The sequence below is a fragment of the Corvus cornix genome, chromosome 7 (genome assembly GCF_000738735.6).
Source record: "Corvus cornix cornix isolate S_Up_H32 chromosome 7, ASM73873v5, whole genome shotgun sequence".
Lineage (NCBI taxonomy): Eukaryota > Metazoa > Chordata > Aves > Passeriformes > Corvidae > Corvus > Corvus cornix.
Window position 1 is genome coordinate 31,489,735 of NC_046337.1, and position 19,929 is coordinate 31,509,663.

At 40.3% G+C, this 19,929-nt stretch overlaps 1 protein-coding gene across 2 annotated transcripts; it reads right to left on the minus strand.

The window, feature by feature from the left end:
- Nucleotides 1-809: 809 nt before the first annotated feature.
- WDR75 (WD repeat domain 75) lies at nucleotides 810-19,915 on the minus strand. Of its 2 annotated transcripts, none has more exons than XM_039554583.1 (21): nucleotides 19,657-19,915; nucleotides 18,943-19,072; nucleotides 18,139-18,204; nucleotides 17,468-17,561; nucleotides 16,751-16,875; nucleotides 16,355-16,425; nucleotides 15,687-15,803; nucleotides 15,075-15,163; nucleotides 14,114-14,272; nucleotides 13,748-13,807; nucleotides 13,543-13,658; nucleotides 12,899-13,071; nucleotides 12,003-12,166; nucleotides 9,612-9,795; nucleotides 8,110-8,204; nucleotides 7,629-7,724; nucleotides 6,913-7,082; nucleotides 6,288-6,347; nucleotides 5,046-5,189; nucleotides 4,873-4,964; nucleotides 810-2,992 (listed from the first exon to the last, which is right to left on the minus strand). In XM_039554583.1, exons 2-21 carry the CDS (start codon nucleotides 19,000-19,002, stop codon nucleotides 2,788-2,790), a joined length of 2,340 nt encoding a protein of 779 aa, XP_039410517.1. In that variant the 5' UTR covers nucleotides 19,003-19,072; nucleotides 19,657-19,915; the 3' UTR covers nucleotides 810-2,787. The 2 variants fall into 2 exon arrangements, with proteins under 2 accessions (XP_039410517.1, XP_039410516.1); XM_039554582.1 differs by lacking the exon at nucleotides 19,657-19,915 and adding an exon at nucleotides 19,221-19,330.
- Nucleotides 19,916-19,929: the final 14 nt, after the last annotated feature.

Here is a 19,929-nt window from a genome sequence, read left to right on the forward strand (position 1 = left end):
GTCTAACAGCTGTATCTTGATGAAGATTCCTAACAATGCACTACTGCCTGAACACAACACTAAACTGCACCTTCAGATGCTGGCTTGCATGTGAATTGTCTCTTGCTCATACCAGGATGGCTTCCAGGAAAGCACTTGACTTTCACAAGAACATGTGAATTTAAAAAAACCCCACATGAACAGATAGTAAGGTTTCCTCCTTTTTAAAGCCACACTTAAATGTTGCTGACACAGTAACACAACCAGGCTTTGACACAGCACTTTTAAAGCAACATGTGTATAGATCTCTGCTCAACTCACACTTGTTTTTCACAGAGCTGAAGTCTGATGTTATGTAAGAAAAAATACAAAAACCTTTCAGTGTGCCTTTCTTAGTATAGTGCATATTTTGAAAGGGGGAAAATCTATTTACTGATCTCTTTATTTTCCTGTATTTTCTGTTTCTTAATGTTTCTGAGTTTTCAAAACCTATGATTTGTCAGTTACAGTCTTAACACAATTTCCCTATTTGTTCTGTTGAAACTTTTCATTTAGGGAAAAATCCACTGGGTCCAAGGTTCTGAAAAGGCTGTATCAGTTTCAGCTCCACAGATAAGAGGGATGGAAATAAAAATTGCATAACATTTGGGGGAGCTGTGATTTTTTTGCTTCAGCTATATATACCATAAGGTTATCTAAAAAGCTGTTATACAAAGGGAGAAAAATGCAAAACCAGAAAACTGGTGAGGTGGTGATGGGATTAGGGTGTTTTCCTTCTCTCCCTGTAAGTTTGTGATAGAAATAAAAGATACATGAACTTACAGGCAAAGTAAATTTGTAAAACTTTTACTGGTTTTAAAGTATTATTTTTTCTGCGTACCAAGGCCTAAACAAGAAAGCAAGATGCTTAAAAATTAAACACATTCCTAAAATTCTCAGCAATACTAGTCCTAGGTAAGTAATCTGATAGAAGAAAATGTGCCTCACAGTCGTAAGTAATGATGATCTGAAGAGCTGCAGTACCTGACTTTATTGTATGAGAAGATGCAGGAGCCCTTTGCTGCCATGAGACTAAGTTAACCCTAGCTGTTTAGTCTGAAACTGTATCAATTAACTATTTTTCACATTATTGTCTGATGAGAAGGACATATAAAGAGTGGGCAAGGGACTATCATCACTCAATTCAAGCTGCATGGCAGACATTCCAAGGCTCTTTACAGAAACCAATGTCTTCTGAATTATCTTCATATCCCCACATTCATGTTTTGACATCTATGACAGTGAACATAAAGAATAAAAAGGTAAATTTTCTTTAATAACGAGTTTTAAACTAATTTTTGGCTTTTTCTTTTTTTTTTCTGAAGCCAGCACTCAGACCTAGTGGCAGACTTGTTTTTAACAGTTCTTTTCAGTACCTGTCTCTATGGCAGTGTCTCCATTTCTCAGGGATTAAGACTCCCCCCACACCCTCACCATGGCAGGCCCAACATCCAAAGTACCTCACTCCTAAATGCAGAAGTGAAGTCACTGCTGTGCCACGTTCTGGGTACAACATCCATCCCTCCTGGCTGCAGCCTGGGACCCGTTTGACCCCAAGGCAGCTGATGATGGACCTGCCAGCACACCAAGGGCCAGCGCTGCTCACTAGGAGCAAACACTCTGCCTTTGTGTTAAAATGGGAGAGGTAAACCTGCCAGCAAAATAATTCTGAGGTGCTTTCCTTGATGCCTAAGGATGACCTTCAGTCCTTCTGTACATGGGTGCAAGTGACAGATTTTGTCTGTTGTAGGATAATTTCCCCCCAAAAAGGAAAAAAGTGTTGCCACTAACTGCCTTCCACTATACGGTGGTAACAAAAGAGAGGAAGGAAAGGGTCTTCCACTTTGTTGTTTCACTGCCAGGAGTTGGATTGTTCTTGTTCCAGCATTTTTCATCTGAATAGTTTTAGCAAATATTGTTTCTTCAGAACTTTCAGTGACCTGTGCCATTTGCATCTGATTGCCTTCATACTGCAGCACCACAGGCAACTCACTCTTAGGCTCTCAAATTCACCACTTCAAACCAATTCTACACTCTGATATGTATTGTTAAATGATATATAGGAACTCCAGCTGATGCATGAGAGGCCTGTTAAACTGGCTGCCACATAAACTGATACATCTCCTACACGATGCAGTTGTCTTGATATTTGGAAAGGTTTCATTGTGCTCTGATACACTGAGTACCCTCTGCCTAAGAATCTCCATACTCCGTGAACTCCACAAAACACTGATATCTGTATTCTCTAACCAGCCATGTTAAAGCACTTCTCATCTCTCTCCACACCTGGAGAGGAACTTCTGGGGAGGAGACTTGTTACTGATCTGTATACAGCACTAAGAACCACCCTGATTTCCCCTGCCACACCTTGAGCTAAGCTCTATCGACTGAAGGCATTTGCTGCTGCTTCTTTGGCAGCAGTAACCCAGCCTCAGTGGAGAAAATTTTCAGCAGCTGAGCTGTCACTCTGCTAGCTGATCACAAGTCAAATAATGAACTCAGTTTTGCTATTAGCCTTTTAAATATACTTGCAAGAGGGGGGAAAAAAGTCCCCAAACCAGGTTAAATGTTTTCTAAGGTCACAGAGAATCAGTAATAAACTAGGAGCAGAATCAGCTTTTCAAACCTTTAATCCCTCCCCCTAGTTCTGCATTCCTTTGGAAAGAGAAGCTGCTAAAATTTTTGGCCAAAGGACCTGAAAAATTTTTTTAAAGAATATTTAATCCACAGAGCTTCAACTTGCAGTATAAAAAACCATAAGATGTCTGTTTAGAAGGCTGATATCCAACTGTAGTCCGTTTTTCTTATTTTTCGTAGTTCTTTTTCCTGGGATTTAGACAGTTTACATGTCATCTCTCCTAATAATTCCATATGGCTTGTATCTTCTTGTTCCATTTCTGTGGCATCTTCTTCATCTGAATCATCCTCTGCTTTTTCACTTTCCATTTCTACTTCATCAGCAACTTCTTCAGCACTGGAAGATGGTTGGAAACAACCCAATTAATAGGTACTCTCACATACTACAGTACTATGGGGTGAAGTTATCATGCAAATAACTAAGTAAACATTAGATTTTATCTTTTTTTTTTTTCATTTCAGTCTACTTTAAAACTACTATACTTCTCCTGCCATCTCAATTTCAAGCCATTTTTCAAATAGCTTTCTTGTAAGTAAACTTAAAATAGTTTTCTTTCTTGAAATGTAATACATAACTGCAAAGCAGGCAGGTCAGCGTTATGACAAATGTTACAACATCACAGTCCTACAGGATTAGGAACATTGGATAAACTGGTAGGTGAGACAGTATCAAGAAGGCCATTCTTCTCTTTCAAATCTGAAAGAGGTCACTTGGTCTTAAAAAGAGCAACAATACCTAGAGTGTTACTAGGAAAGACAAATTCTTTTTTTTTTTAAACATAGTTGTTTAAAGTGGCTGTTCTGTTCTGAGTTCAAGAGGTTTAAGCCTGTGCTGAAGTAGAAAGCAGAATTCCAAAGAATTATATGGAACAGCTACCATTTACAATGCATTAATTAATAGTATTAGTTCATGTGTCTGTTGTATAAATATTCCAGATCTCATTAGGAGTGAACTGCATGGCAGAACAGTAGTGGTCTTCTAAAAATCATCTGTTCTAATACAAACTATTCATCACTCACAAAATGTAAATGGAGAAGCACACAGTAATATCATAGTGCCAAGGAAAATAAAAGCATTTAATGTTAATAATTATCCACTGTATAATATATACACTGTACAGGGATAAATTCTGGTCAATCTTCAAGGGCCCACTGCTGCAGCCCTTACATGGACCTTTAAATGCACAGCCATACTAACCATCACTGTCAAAGTACAAGCTCTACAAGTGCAAATATTTACACAGGTCACTGAACTCTCACATTCTTCAGAACTGAAACTAGATGTGAGTTTCCATGTATTAGATTTTTGTTTTGTTGATGTTTTGCTGTGCCATGCAGTAAGAAATCTTGCAGCAGTGGCTGGCACAGTGTGGCAGAAGCCAGGACACTGCTGTTATGGCACAACACAGAGCACACTGAGGAGCTGCTCCAGCTGGTGTTTGTTTCCAGGTGAGCCCCCGCCCAGTGAACCACCCGCTTGCCCGTCTGGCAAATCCACAACAGCTGATTCCAAGGACAGGTTTTCATCTCTGGCCTGGCAGAGTTTAATGAAACACTTTAAAGAACAGATGGCACAAAAATGCAATCATTTAACTGGCTTCAGTGTAAATGACAAGATATTAATCCTAAAACAAAACTACTGTCATAATCCCTGGGCCTGCATTCCTTTTTTAGCAGCACACATTGATCCCGAAGGGGTAAGCTACAATTTTAAATACCTCTCAAACTATTCTATTAAATTGGAATGAATGCATTGTAAGCCAAACTGAGGTGTGCTTACACTTGTATTTTGTAGCTTAATTAGAAATGAAATTTGAATTCTAAACAAATTCTTAAGACCAAGCTTCTAACTTCTTGGTGTATCTAGAAACTGAAACCAAAAATTATGCAGGAAGTCACAGTAATTTCAAATAAAGTTGAGAACCTAATATTTAACCAAAAAAAAGCCATTAAATCCTTGCAATAAAGTTAAATTCATAGAGAGCATCTGAGTGCAAAAGGCAGCATTTTGCATATAAGCACATTATGCAAAACCCAGCAAAAATAACAGCAACAAAAGAGCCAATACACTGAACAGCCAGACCATTGCCACACTAAGTATTCCACTAACTTACTGCATAGATAAAGTGTTGGAAAACTGCTTTTACACTTTAAATAAAGAAGTACGTAATTTAAAAGAACTTTGATAACTAAGGAGAGTTCTTGAAATTTTCTTACCTTTTGTTCTCTTTGGAGATGAGCAATGAGTTAATAAATATAGTGCAGAGGAAGGAAGCAGATGGCAAAATGTGTGCTGGAGTGTGCAAAAGCTGCAAAGATAAAACAGAAAGCTTTATGAAAGATTCTGTTTGTTGTGATTTTGCTTGTACATTTGCTGGAATTACTCCTACCTCTTTAACAGCAGGTGAAGCTTGCTCCTGCTTATTATGAACAACTGGTTTTCCAGGGTCTATATCCTCTTGTGCTTGCTGATGTCTGTGCTTTCCCAAGAGCAAACTAAATGGGGTCACAGGAAGACTTTCTTCTACTGCCAGCTTGAAAAAATTTAAGTAGAATTTTAGTGTCACACATCTAAGTTCTATCTCCTTTTAAGTCACCAAAATTCAGAATAAACTCAGATGACCAAAGTTTACACTCCAGTTTAACTCAACTGAGCTATGTGGCTCTTTGTACTCATTCTCAGGGGTCTGGAGAGAATACTGCACAGAGGGTTGCAAAACTCTCCAGAATCTGGACCCAAGAACACCAGATTTTAGTTGGCAGATGTACCAATTAACTTCCAAATATGGAAGGTGGTGCACATGTCAGAAAACCAAGAATGGGTTTTTCAAGTTCCACTTTGGACCAAAAAGGTCTTTTATACTCCAGCATCATCTGCAGAGAGATTAAGTTATGTAACGGGAAGCAAAACATGGCACCTTGTCTTTTGGCATTTTCCTACATCAATGTACCTTGATCTGAGCACCAAATTATTTCCCCACCTTCCAAAGAAACGGATTGCTTATGCCCACATTCCAACAGGATTTTGTATTAGAAAGATACTAACTTCTACTTTGGTCTATTTTATCTAATCAAACAAATCAATCAAATGCTGCTATTTCAGCAAGTATGAAACACGTCTTCAACATGAATCAAAAAAAAAAAAAAAAAAAAAAAAAAAAAATCCAATTTCCCAGGCTACTTCTCCACAGAAATACATACTAGAATGCAATTCTGGAATTCCTCTTCACTGATAAGTCACAATTGACTAACAACTGCTCATCCTCATCAGAAAGCACAGTTCAGACCACACTCAAGGTTCCAAGTGTTACAGAAACCAAGAAAAGGAAAGAACTTACTCAAACATTTTGCTTCATTTGTGTAACCTGAATCTTTTAGAAAATGATTTTTTTTTCCCCCCCCCAGGGGAAATGGAGAGTGTCTTACTGATACTTTTAAAAAAAATTTTTACAAATAGCACTTCTTGTCAAAAAATAAGCAAATCCAGATTACTGCTCCTTCAGCTAAGTGGCTCCAGGTAAGGGTCCGGTGTGCATTTCCATGACAGAAGGGAATTTCAATATGACAGAATGAACACCATCTGAATTGTGAACTGCTCTGTCCGTCTGAGTCAGAACTTCTATGAGAGGTACCTGTTTGCTTGATGGTGTAAGCCTTTCTTCCAGAGACTTTGTGCTAAGTGTCATTAGCTCCTAAAATACAGAAGGAAGTAGCACAGTTATCACATGTGAAACTGCTTTCCATATTTCCATACCTTGCCTAGAGAAGCTTCCAACTAGCCCAAAAGCTTTTATCAGTCAAGTGGAAGAGGCAAAACCATCCCTTCCTCTTTATTTTGGAAAGAACCTGAAGAGAAGCAAGAATGGACCTAGAGGTTCTATAGACTTTTTGGGAAAACAAACAAAAAACCCCCCACCCCCATCCAGAAATTACAGGGAAACTGAACATCACATGGAACATCTGTACAATCAGCAGTAATATATACAGCTTCTAGGTGATTGTTTAAGTTAAACTGCATAGGCAATGTTCCCAAGTTATCTAGTTTCTTCATTAAATATTCACAGTAGAAAACCAGTAAATAATTTTGAGCTTAGGCTGTTCTGGCAGTTGAAAGCCTTCAACAAAGCATGGCTTACACTGACTTGAAATGACAGAAAGAAACTCCTACACTCATAAGCAGAACTCTGAATTTGCATCCAACTATTTTAAAGACAACAGTTTTTCCCCAGGAACCACCTGCCAATTACTTTTCCTTACTTGTGTATCTGTAAGAAAAAATAGCTGGGATTTTCTTAGCCAAAGGTATTTTTCTGAGCTTATAATTTCAGGTTCATCTCTTGGAACGAAGGCAGCAAGCAGGATCTTTTCTTTACAAAGGTTTCTCTGGATGTAGATTGGCCGTGGCTCATTTGGTTTAAACACAAACACTGCAAAACCAAGAAAATGTTCTCATTAAATCAGGAAATTCTTACCCTCCTGGCAGCTGTCAAAGCTCTGCATTGTCAAAGTCCAGGAAGGCTGGACAGGATTGCCTCCAAGCACTATTTGCAGGAATATAACTGGGTAACTTTACTGCATAATAGAAGGTACCTTTCACAGTACTCCAAATCCAGAGAACACACTTGGAAATTAACATTTCTGTAGGAAGAGTTATCTTAATTTAATGTCAGAGCTCTAAAATGTAGCTGTACAGTTCTGCATTTATAAGAGAGGGTCAAGAACATTTGAGACTGTCACCCAGAAAGTGTGGTTAATCCTGAGCTGTATCCTACACCAGAAACTACCTGGAGGAAGAAAAGATAACATGCTTTGTTTGAATGCTGCTGTCAGATATGTCTCTGTTTCCACAGGTGCAAGCACACACTGAAGTCCATCTTGCAGCTTTCAGAGTCTGAATTCTAAGAAAACCTTTTCTAGAAATGGTGCTTTCCCAGTTTTAAATTATGACTTGTCAAAGAAGGCTTTGTACTTACAGCTGGACTCTTTGGAGAGCCATGAGACTGCAGCAATATGTTCAGAAAGGGGATCAGGTTGCAGAACTACGACGTTGAGGTGGGCACTCCACTCCACTGAAAAGCGAACACAGCAAGAGCCAGAGGTGAAAAGGAGCCAAACTAAAGGTCAAACAAACAACGCACAGGCCCTTAGCTGCTGGAAAAGGCAGCTTCACTCATTCCCTGGTGAATAAAAACACACAAATGCTACCAAGTTCTACACAAGTGTAAGAAATACTACCTTTTATTGGGTTATCATTCACCTAACTTACAATATATCTTGCACATGCACACAAAGCACATGCATGCGGGACAGGATACTATCCTAAGTATGAAAATCATCCCATTTCCACAGGGCATTTTGTAGCATGTAAATCTGGAACTGAACTAGAATTATTTCAAGGTTTCACAGTAATTTCAAGTATTAAATTATTGTAGCACACATTCAAGCTGATCTTACATGCACAAGTGAGCAGGTTCCAGCAACACAGAAAGCCATAATCAGTGGCACCAATAAGGTACTTGGAACATGTTAGTCTCCCAAAGCAGATGTTCCTACAGAAGTAAAAAGTCAAAACAAGTTAGTCACCTTCAGAGTTCATCTTTGTTTCTCTATGTAGCAACTACTAATAAATCACAAAAACCATTCAGTTATGATTTAGTTTTGACACCTAAATCAGAAATTTGCTTTTTCAATTAACCTCTAGTGGTACGAAACTCCACACACAACTATAAGGGAAGTTTGATGATTTAAAGTATGCATAAATATATAAGGATTACATGTTTCTACAGCATTCCAATATAAAGGAGGGATTTAAAATGCTTAAATAGATTACAAAACCATACATAATTTTACGTGTTCATATTGGGATTAGAAAATAACTTCCATATTTAAAGAAGGCCTACTATTGTTAAGGAAACAGAAAGATAGGAGTAGTTAAAAAAAAGTTATTATAAGCTGCTCCAGTTGAAGAAAGCATGTGATTTGATTTCTCAGTCTCTTGTTTGAAAGTAACAGAACAGCCTTATGACTTCTAATGATGAAAGATTTTCAAAAAAAGCTAATAAGGGACAGAATTTGTATATTAAAGCATAGCCCTTTGAAGTTATGCAACTAATACACTAATTCATTATATTCCTAGAGTAATTTGTTTCCTTTTAATATAATAAATAGTAAAGGCTATAGGAGCAGCTGGCCTGGGAAAAGCTTGCCACTGCACCAAGCCGGTGGCTCACATGCCTCCCACAATTTCCTGCACACCAGTTTCAGAATACATTTCTCAATTTCTAATCTTAGAGGACCAATACAAAACAGACTCCGTAACACGAAAGAAAAGCTTACAAACATACACACAACACATGGAAGGGACAAATCCCTGTATGCTGCTATGATTCTTTGTGTCAGTAGTCTTTAAAACATTGTGACCACAAAATGTTGATGGTATCTTTTATCATGACAGCATAGAATGGAGCATTGCTGGGATAGTCTGCCAGGCAAACATGGATTTTCCAACAGAGGTTAAGAAGGATCAAGATATGTATTTCATAGTACAGGTAAGGTCATTATGCCTTTATTGATATAATTTCTATTTGCATGTATACATACACAAATAAAGCACCACTTCTTGTATTTATACTTTTCCAGGACTTTGATTTATCCCTGGATTAATGTGGAAAAAGAGAAGGGCTATCAACACACTACTTGTGTGTGCCCCATGATACAGATTTAAGGATGAGAGGTACAGGAGACATAAGCAAGTAAGAAGGAACACTTGATCTTATTTGTAATAGTATTTTTAACCAACGACCTAAAAGCCACTTTAGTCTTTTCTATATATGAATTAATAAGACTGTTAAATTCAATGTTTATGTGAACATATACAAGGTCTTGGACTGCTATGAATTGATTCTTTCTGTTCTGAGAGTTCAAATGAGACATAAATGAGCAGATGAAAAATGTACCTTATATTTCCAGGTGGATGGCAAAATGTACACTTAAGATCCCAAGTAAGTGAATCCCATACAGTGACAGTTTCTTCAAAGCTAACAGCAAGCAAAGAGCCATCTTCTGAGAAGCAGCAGTTTGTAGCTTGGTAGTTGTGGTAGCTGCCTACAAAGTCACAGCTCCAGCTCACACTCTGCTGTGCTGCGTTGAATGAACAAGCCAGTTAATTCAAGTCTATACATGACAAAAGAAGAATTCAAGTATTATTGCAAAATAGGCTCAAGAGAAAGGCAGTTTTCTTTCACAATTTTTGATGAGTACAGAGAATCTGCCCTGTTCTAGTATGAGAAACAGCTGGTAGGGTTTTCATTTGTCCTCAGTTTTGCATTTGAACAGTGAACCCTGAGACTGGCATGGTACAATATTCATGCTTAGTGTGCCAACTCCATTAACTGTGGTCTCAAATAGGCAGAGGTTAGATAAAATGATACTCAAATAGATTCAACACTTGTTCTGAAACATTGTTCTAACTCTAGCAAAAACACGAGCATTACTCAAAATTTGAACACAGGCTGCATTTAAGTCCAACAAAGCTCATGGCTCATTTACAGAAGATTCGAGGATCACCAAGTGACCCACCAGCATGCTTCCGTGTGTTGGTTCACCTGCCACTGCATTCTGTTGGGACACCTTTCCCACTGTGGATAATCACCATAAAATAAACCAGAGCAAAGTGATGTACTTACCACATTAACATACATTTCCCAGTATAAAATAGTTCCTACAGCATGCTTTTGAAACATTTGAGTAGGATGAGGAAAAAAAGGACAGTAAGTTCATCCTATGCTAAAATACCCTTTATATAAGGGCTACAAGTTGATGATTAAAAGACCTGACAGTAAAAAAAGAAAAAAAAAAAAAAAAAAAAAAAAAAAAAAAAAAAAAAAAAGCCAGAAACGATTGAGTACTTCCAACTGCATGGCACCATCTAGGGGCCCAGCAGGAGACCTGCTGCAGTTAACACATACCAGAGTGTACTCAACTGAGGAACTCATTGGTAAACTAGTATTTGCTGCACAGAAGCTGCAGCATGTCAACCCTTTCTACCTGTGCATTCCTACTCTGCCCCACTGGGCAAATACACCACAGCAGTCACCGCTAACTGGTACTTTTACATATGCCATGAAACAGAACCATGTAGTCACTTAAAATACATCCTGATGATGGCAGGCAGCAGATACAAAACTATTTTGTGGAAAGAAAAAAAATTCGGTTTCATCCCCAACTGACACTACACTCAAGACCAAAGTATCTGCTCATTAAGTTATAATTTAAGCTCAGAATAATTTATGAAAAAAAGCAAAACCAACACTCTTTCAGATACCATTGAGGGGGTTACTATTAATGCAGTAAATAACACAAGGTTTTGTCTTTCTTCTCATCAGCAGCCACTGTTGAGGAACAAACAGCTTGGAAAGAGAAAGTTGGTTTGGCAAAGTTTGCCAAATGGAAACCCTAATAGCTCAAAAGTACTTTTGAACATGTTCTCACCTGCCCATGAAAAGACAAACAGATTACTGAACTGCAAGCAGTTCAGCAAGACCACTATCACAGCTACTGGGAACATGAAATGACAAGACATCCAAATGGCAGCAAAGTGCCACTTCACTTAAGTGTGCCTGACACTGTAACAACATTTAAGTAAATGGAAATTAGTACGTTAGAAATCTTTTGTATTTCGCATTCAAAGGCATACAGAGCAATCAAAACACAGATGGTCTGTTTGAAGGAAGGGAACATCATCATGTCTTTCAAGAGGTGAAATTTGGTTATTAAAAGCATCTCAGAAATACCTAAATACCCATTCTATGACCTAATGGAAAGGAAGGAGGTTCAAAAAATGAACTCTGAAGTGGTGCATCTGGAGAATGGCAAAAGAGCTATTATTTTACACTAAGTCAGCTCAAACAGAATAACACATTTCTGCATCCTGCTCCTTTGAGCAGGAGTCTCAAATGAAAAGCCTACCTAGAGGACTGACAAAAATCCATTTTCTCAATATGGAAAAATCATTACCACAAACAATTCTTTAACCAATAAACACAGGCTGCCATTCTCTTCTGCAGCAGCTTGCCAAGGTCTCCCTGGCTATTTCAGGAACCTCAATACCAAACTGTAATACTGTGGAGCTACGGCAGAACTGCACCACAGGATGCTCAGGAGAACACAATACTTCATACAGCAGCAGAAACAGATCAACGCATGGGACTGAGCAAATGAAGGTAAGGTCTTAATTTCTATAGCATGACTTCAAATGTCATTGTAGGTCCTTTCCAACTCAGGTTATTCTTATGGTTCTATGTTACAAGGTGCAAGTAAGAGTAAGTTTATGTTTTGACCATGCTTACTTTCTGGATCAGTGTCTTCTACCATCACCCAGACTTTAAACACACAGTCTCTGCCAGTTGTTACCAGTATGAGAGAGTCATCTCCCAGTTCATCCATGTCACGAAAGCACATGTCTGTGATGTGGTTGTCATGGGGTGTGTTTATTCTGGTATTCAGCTGAAAGCTGTAAGAAAAGAAAACAGAAGCTTGCCATTCTATTTCATTTGGAACTTGGGGAAGACTTCAGTTAAAGCTGATTCTGGAATGGGCAGGGAGAAGAGCAATCAAAGTTCTCATTAAGACAGTTAAATAGTATTGCATTAACAGATCAGATTTCCCTAATGGCTTCCACAAAGTAACCCAGCACCAAGAATGATCACTAGGCAAGCATCTCTCAAAGTCTGAACTCTGGGCAGTCTTTCCACTACTTTAAAAATCAGTTACATAGCTGATCTGTGTAGTAGCTTTCTTTTGCCTTGTTTCTTCTTTAAGAAAATAACGATTTGTAGTCAAAATGTAATTTTTTAAATAGGAAAATTAGGGAAAGCGTTATTAACCAGATGCATATGTTTGCTAAAGACAAAGATCAACAACAGAATTATAATCTTCTGTACCTTCCGGAGAAGGACTAATCAATTCACGATGGATTACACACAGGTGGGAAAACTATATGGGCTATAGAACCATTCTGTCAGCTCCCTGATTTTTAATATCAGGAAAATATGTGAATTTAAGTCCCATGGTTACAACAGCCTCTGATTACTGTAAGTGTATTCAGTGCCACTCTGTGTTCTGTTGCAGATGCTGTAGCATGCAGAGTGAACTACCTAGATCTGGAAAAACCGCCTTTGCAAGGCAACGTCTGTGCAGGGATTTGTGTGACAGAGAGCTGGAAGGGCAGCTCTATTCTCACTACCTTTGCATTTCTTCATGGTAGAACCACAGTTTCAGCTGTAACTCGGGATCAGTCACTTCTTCACTCTCCTCTACTGTGGCCAGCCAGGTGCCCTGAGCACTGAATGCCACCTTCACCAGGTCTGACTGCTTGAGACCCGCCTGGTGGATGTACTGGCGCTGCACAATGTCCAGCTGCAAAGCAAGGCCAGAAGCGTATTTTAAAATTCAGGTAGAGCTATAAGAGATACCACTCATAAAACCATGGAGAAAGGATGTTCTGAAGGCTCCAGTTATACCTGACTGGGCTGTGGCACAAAACAGTGCCCCAACATGTGGGGAAAGCAGATTTGGGCATCTGTATTCCAATGATGCGAAGTGAAGAAAGAATGAAAAATAATTTGAAGTTGTTTTACCTAGAAATTTTTGACATTTAACAGGACAGCACACTGTTTTGAAGTACTTTTTTCAGTATCAATATTTAGACTTGCTTAGCAAGTGAAGTCTCAGATAAAGCCAAGAACATCTCAGTCTGGAATCCAGCTTTGTGGAATAGCTGCAAGGTTTTTTTTTCCCCTTTGCCATATTAAGTCTTCAAATAAATTCTGATTCACAAGTTACTTGACTGAGTAAATTAAAGTTTTGGTACAAGCCCATCCAACTTACACTGAACAACTGCTGGTCACTCTGGAGGGAATAGAACTGCAAGTGGCCTGGCTCCCCATTCAGGACCAAAGCTTTGGTTCTAGGATCAACTGCTAGTCCAGTCTTGACATCCCGACCTGGAAATGAAAATCAGGTGACAAATGACCAAAGCTGTCAAGTGACACATTCCACTCTCTAAGTGGACGATAAATCTTACTGCTCTTACTTTTGATTAGCCCTTGAATACTTCTGGAAAACCTTAGGTTGCTGTTGATTATCGTAATTCCTGAAAGAGAAAGCAAAGTCTTGCAAAAGGCACCCATCTCCTGGTGGGAAAGGGACTGTAACCATCTGTACTGCAAATTTATCTTTGCTCAGTTTATGACACCAAGGTGGAAAGCCAAGTTACAGCAGTCACCAGGCAAATTCACAAAATTAATCAAAGAGCAAAAGATTACTGCAAGCATCTGTTTTTTCAGATCAGTAATGAAATTTTATGCAGTTCCTAGTTAATTAATCCAAAATCAACAAAATAAAGCTCATACAGATTTGCATTTCCATTGAAGTGATACTTGGATGTGTTTTGCCTTACTGTTATCTGTGTGCAAGGTGCAGCAGAGAGCGCCGTCGGAGGACATGGAAATGTACTCGATAGGAGACCCCAAACGAGGCAGGAAATCCTTCTGGCACGAAGATTCATTGTGCCATTGGACTAGAACAGATTCCACTCCACCACTCAGCAACCTGGTTCCTTTTCCAGCAATAAAAATACAGTTAAAAGGTTTTGCTTAAAAATAAAATCAGCAGCCTATGTCTTTACAACAACAGACAGACATGAGTTTCTCAAAACTGTCAAAAGCAAACATATTAAGCCTGGGCAATACACATAAATATGTTTCTCATTATACCCTGTTAAACTGCTAGAGAAACTTGGATTAACTAACAGGAACTTGTACCTACAGTGAAATTTAAACAATACTTTGGCAGTAGTAGATCCATCACTTTCTGAATCAGCTGAGTATTTGTGCTAGGATATGGCTGAATTGTTCTCCTTCTGTAAGAGGTATTTTGCACTAAGAAATACCTTAAGAATAGTTCAGATCACAAAATTCAGATACATGTGTAGTATTTCTGACAGCAGGTTTGAGCTCAGACAAGACTGGCTTGTTTTATTTGGATGGAAGTAAAACTGGAAAGAACTCATCAGTATTATTAATGAAATGGAAGGGGAGGGAGAGCGGAGGTGAGGGAAAAGAGGTGAGAGAAGGGGTTAGATTTTTTTCTACCACAGAAGGCAGATATTTGACATTATAAATGTCAGTCAAAATATATATAAAACAATAACAACTCCGTTAGTTTTTATTTCAGATCCTTCCTGGACATACTTAAAATTCTAGAAATTAACTTGGTAGTAAGTGGACAAACTTGGAGCTTCCTTGTCTGCTGCAACACTTCAAATTTGAGAAGGTTTTGTTTGTTTGATGGAGGTTTGTTGGCTTTTTGGTATGTTTTTTTTTATTGCTCTGTTTTGGTTTTATTTTTCTTTTACTCACCCTCCACAGAAAAAGCCAGATCCATGACAATATCATGATGCCAGTGCAGTGTGGAATATGTGTACTCTTTCCTGTGGTGGAAATTCCTCCTGTGTAGAGAGGAACAGAACAGTTCTTTACTCACAACATCAACAACAGAGTAAACAAAAGGAAATACTGAATTGAATCAATTATATCATCCTGTCCTCTAACTTTTAGACTAGTTTATCCTATGCTTAAGCGATACAGGAGGGCAGGAACCAGGCTACAGGTTTTCAGAACTCTCCTGGTCCACATCTGAGTTATACTGAGCAACTCAGCCCTGGAAGCAACTTAGCCATGCAACGTTTTTAATCATGTATTCCACTGGTGTGTTCTCCTTAGGACTCATCCATAAAGAGTTATTTAAGCTGCTCTTGCATTACCTTTTACACCTAAGTTTAGATTCAATGGAGCATAACTTAACATAGGCATTTTTTCCACATTATACTGTCAGCACTGCAGGTTCATTGCTCATTCTGACTTCTGAAAATGGCAATGCTAAAGACAAATTAGATTGCTTTGCTCAGGTTTGACTTAATTCCTACAGTGAGAGGAGTTTATGGGATACACAGTTAACCAAAATGCACATACCAGAGGCGAATCTTTCCATCAGCATGGCCAGTTGCAATGCAATCCTCCGTAGGATGGCACACGACGCAACTGAAGTGATTGTCTCCTCCTTTTGTCTTCATTGTACTTAAAGAAAACCTTCAAGAGTTAAGAAAGTAACTTCAGTTATAAGAGTTGGGTTGGTTTTTCTAAAACAAATCTTCAAAAGGATCAGCTAGTGCACATAAAAAAAAATTCTGGTTAGCAAAATTAAACATCTTCAAGTTGTTGTGGTTACATGCACTCTCAAAAAATAAGTGACAGACTTACTTTTCTCTTGATTTCCTTAATTCTCTGCCTTCAATCAAGCTGAAAGAGATTTTGCTTCTCTCTTTCTCTCCCTCTTCCACTCTCTTTTCTCCTCCTCCCCTCCCACTTCCTGGGCCCTGCCCAAATGATGTCACTTATTTCAGTTCAGCACCAACCTAAGTATTTAACTGAAAAAAATACATTCCTGAGCTGTAAAGGTAAGGTACCACTGCCACTGATCTGCTCACTGTTCACTTCTAGAGGAAACTTCCTACACAGTGACTACATCCCCTCCAGCAGAAAACCAAATATGAGATCATGTGCGCACACATCATAAGTTAATAAACATTTAGGACATACCAGACTGAATCAATACCTGATATTTTCATTCTCATTCTTACCTGTTCAACAGCTTCCGTTTAAAAAAATAAACTTGGAGATTCACATCCTTCACTGATGCGACATATGCACCCTGTTAAAGTAAAGCCATTTAGGACATACAGATTATGTTCTTACACAAGAAAAAAATAAAGCACATTTCGCTACAAAGTACTTTACACTGGAGGCAACATATAAGCTGATATTAAGTACTTTTCCATTATAAATGTCAAAGTTTCTTTTATTTTTTGTAATATAAAAGAAAGCACAGGTCTTACACTGATTCATTTACTTTCACTTTTGTTTCACTAATGCTGTGCTTGTATAAAGACATAAACAGCATATAGTTCATCTGAGAGGAAAAAAAACCCCATCCAACCAACACCCCAGAGAAGAAAAAAAGCCAAAGGCGAACATACTTCTCTTCCAAATGCAATGTGCTTCATTGATGCACCCACACCATCCAGAACCACTGACAGCTCCTTGGCTTCCAGATCTTGGCCTGCTCCTTTTGTCAGCTTAACTGAGACCAGCTGGAATGTATCTGACAAAAGAAAAAAATCTGTTTGAAACCAACAGTAGTACTGAAGAATGAGGACCAGACACTGGATATCAGTGCAAGAGTAAGCAGAAACCAAGGGAAGCCACACAGTATTTGCTCTTGCTCTGAAATAGCAATATATTATAGTACACAGTAAGGCCTAGATGTATTTATTGCAGACAAAATCCCATAAAAAAATATCTAGGCATGCTGTTAATAGGACAAGTCTCTTTATGTTAATACTGCCTAAGGTGGGAGGAAAATCTCAAGCACTCATACCCAACTTGAGTACTACAACCTGTACCTTGGTGAGCAATGCTCAAAGATTTACTGCATCTACAAGATCACATCCATGCAGTACATGCTTCAAAAGCAAAGATGAGCACTCTTCTAGACAAGTATTGGAAGGATAGGTGTCATAGAATGAAAACAAAGAAGTACAAAATGCAGGACTACAGACATCTGCCACAGGATTTAAGAAATATTTCACAACTAACATATTAAAGCCATTCTTGCAGCACACCGTTCACTGCTGGGACAGTGGCACAGACACAGAATGACTGAGATGACATGGATGATGCTACTTGTACTGTACCTCGTTCACCCTTCTTTGGAATGACAACAAACACTGAGTCCTCAGCACTAGCAGGTGTGTACAGTGCCAGAAGTTTGGATCCTACAGTGAAAGTCTGAAGAAAAAAAGAGAAGGAAATCAACAATTACTACATTTGTGTGTATGTCTTTAAAGTAAGGAAATAATATCTTATAGAAACCTTCATGTGTTAACTGAAATTCTCGACTCTAAGTCAAATAAATATATCTTTATTCTAGCAAGGACTAATACAAATGTTAAAACAGTAGTAATAAAATATGAGACATCCAATTTACTGAAAAACCTTTAGATACCTTACCCCTAAAACAGAGCAGAATACCCACCCAGAGGGAAATATTTAGCAGAAAATGTGAGCAAAAGGACAGTCAGCAGCCCACATTTTCAAGCCATTGTAACAATTCCTGTTGGTATATCCCAAACTGCAGCACACTTTCCAGAGCTACACTGGACTCCAAACTGCAACAGGCAGCAAAGTCAGTATGTCAGTACATCTCCCATCTTCTTCCCCAAAAGAATCTGCATCATCATCATCACCATACATTCTATTACTCCCATAATTAGATGGGTTTTAGGTAGTGTTCATAGTAGAACAATCCATCTCAGACTGATTTGTACCCATTTTTGACATGCTCTTAAAAAGAATAACAACATACTTTAATGGGAATCCCATCCATGAAGTCCCACAGCTTAATAGTGCCATCGAGAGAGGAAGAATAGAGCTGAAGAAAAAAACCAACTATATAAGTAATAGCAATATATCAAAGCCAGATTTTACATACAATCACAACTGCGATTCCAGGTAACTGAATCATAAAAAACTCAGGACAGACACCAGCTCTGTGTGACCTTCAAGGGAGGTGCAAGGGAAGTACAACACTATTACTCTAGTTTAAAATGTACATTGTCACAAAGTGTGAATGCACAGATACCCATCACGTGAACATCTATTAACACCTACATTAGATTTTGCACAGCTAATATGCAGATCAGTCCCTCTTGTTAAATAACTCTTGTTTACATATAGACATCAAAAAAGCCCAAGCAAACTGAGAGCAGGGAAGGCAGGCTGGGGGCAGAGGGAGCCACTGGGCAAGTTAAAGGGATTTAGTCAAATCTGTATCAGTACCAGCAGATACAGAGTGGCTAACACCAACCACAGTATTTCTGATTTTCTCACGTACTTCTTTTACCCTTTCAATCAAAGAACCGGAAATTTTGCTGATATTTCCGTTTTGTTGTCATTCCATTCAAGGAGTGTAATCCAGATGACATTTCACGTTTGTGTTTGTAGGTAACTGACACAGCGTCTACCCTTCTTGTCAGGTTCCGCGAAACATCAGCCCAACGACGCCCTAATGACTCCCAAACTCCAGGCAGCCCCGGGACAGCCCCCGCGGAGCCACATAAGGCTCAGGGGCACCCGCGACCACCCCCAGGCCAGACCTGCCCCCGCAAACCTGCATGTGGTTGTGTGGGTTGAGCTGGATGCCGGTCACCAGGTCGGCGTGGCCGCCCATGAGCCGCAGGGTCTCCTCGGTGTTCACGCTGTACACCTTCACGAAGTCCCCCGAGGCGCACAGCAGGTACCTGCAGGGGGGAAACGCCGTTACCCCGGCGGAAAGGGCCCGGGCGTCCCGCGGCAGCCGCAGGCCGCGGGGACACCGGTGGGCAGAGCTCCGCTCGGAGCTCAGGAGCCCCCCCGAGCGCGGCAGCCCCGGCCCTCCTCCCCGCTTGCCTGCAGTCGGCAGAGAACACGGCCCTGGCGCCGCGCAGGGCGCTGCCCCCGCACCGCACCACGCGGAGCGCGCCCGGCGACACCATCTTGTCCCGCCGCCACCCGCGCGCCGGCCCCGCCCCGCCCCGGCCGGCGCTGATTGGCGCCGCCGCCGCCGCGTGCTGCGGGCGGGCTGCGCGCGCGCCCCCTCACGGAGACACAGGAGCGGCGCAGGTGGGGAACGGCCCCAACACCCCCTCATCAGCCAGAGCCTTGTACCCAGTGCCGCGTCGAGACTCTCCTTAAACACCTCCAGGGACGGTGACTCCGCCACCTCCCTGAGCAACCCCTTACAACCACTTTTTCTCTGAAGAAATTCTTCTTAATGCCCCTCCGCTGGCACAGCTTGAGAATGTGTCCTCTCGTCGGTTGCCTGGGAGCAGAGCCCGCCCCTTACCTGCCCACAGCCTCCTGTCAGATAGTTTGTAGAGGGCGCTCCAACCTCCATTAGTGCCCCTGCCGAGCGCCCCTCAGAGCGCCGGTGAGTGCGGGGAGCTGGGGAGGTAGGGCGTCTGCGGGGCTGCTGCCCCTGCCCGGGGGATGCTGCTCGTGCCCACTGCCATGCTCAGCCCTTCGTCTGAAACATCCCCTGGCCGCTGTCTCCGGCCATTCCCAGGATAAAAGGCGGCGGGAGCGCTGAGCGGGGCTGTGCCGCTGTCACTCCCTGAGC

Coding starts and splice junctions, on each gene's coding strand:
- WDR75 (XM_039554582.1), bottom strand. CDS start 19,306: ATGGTGTCGCCGGGCGCGCTCCGCGTGGTGCGGTGCGGGGGCAGCGCC. Junction 17,562..18,138: donor TGGATGGGATTCCCATTAAA/GTATGTTGTTAT, acceptor TTTTTTCTTCAG/ACTTTCACTGTAGGATCCAA. Junction 16,876..17,467: donor TCCAAAGAAGGGTGAACGAG/GTACAGTACAAG, acceptor TTCTTTTGTCAG/ATACATTCCAGCTGGTCTCA.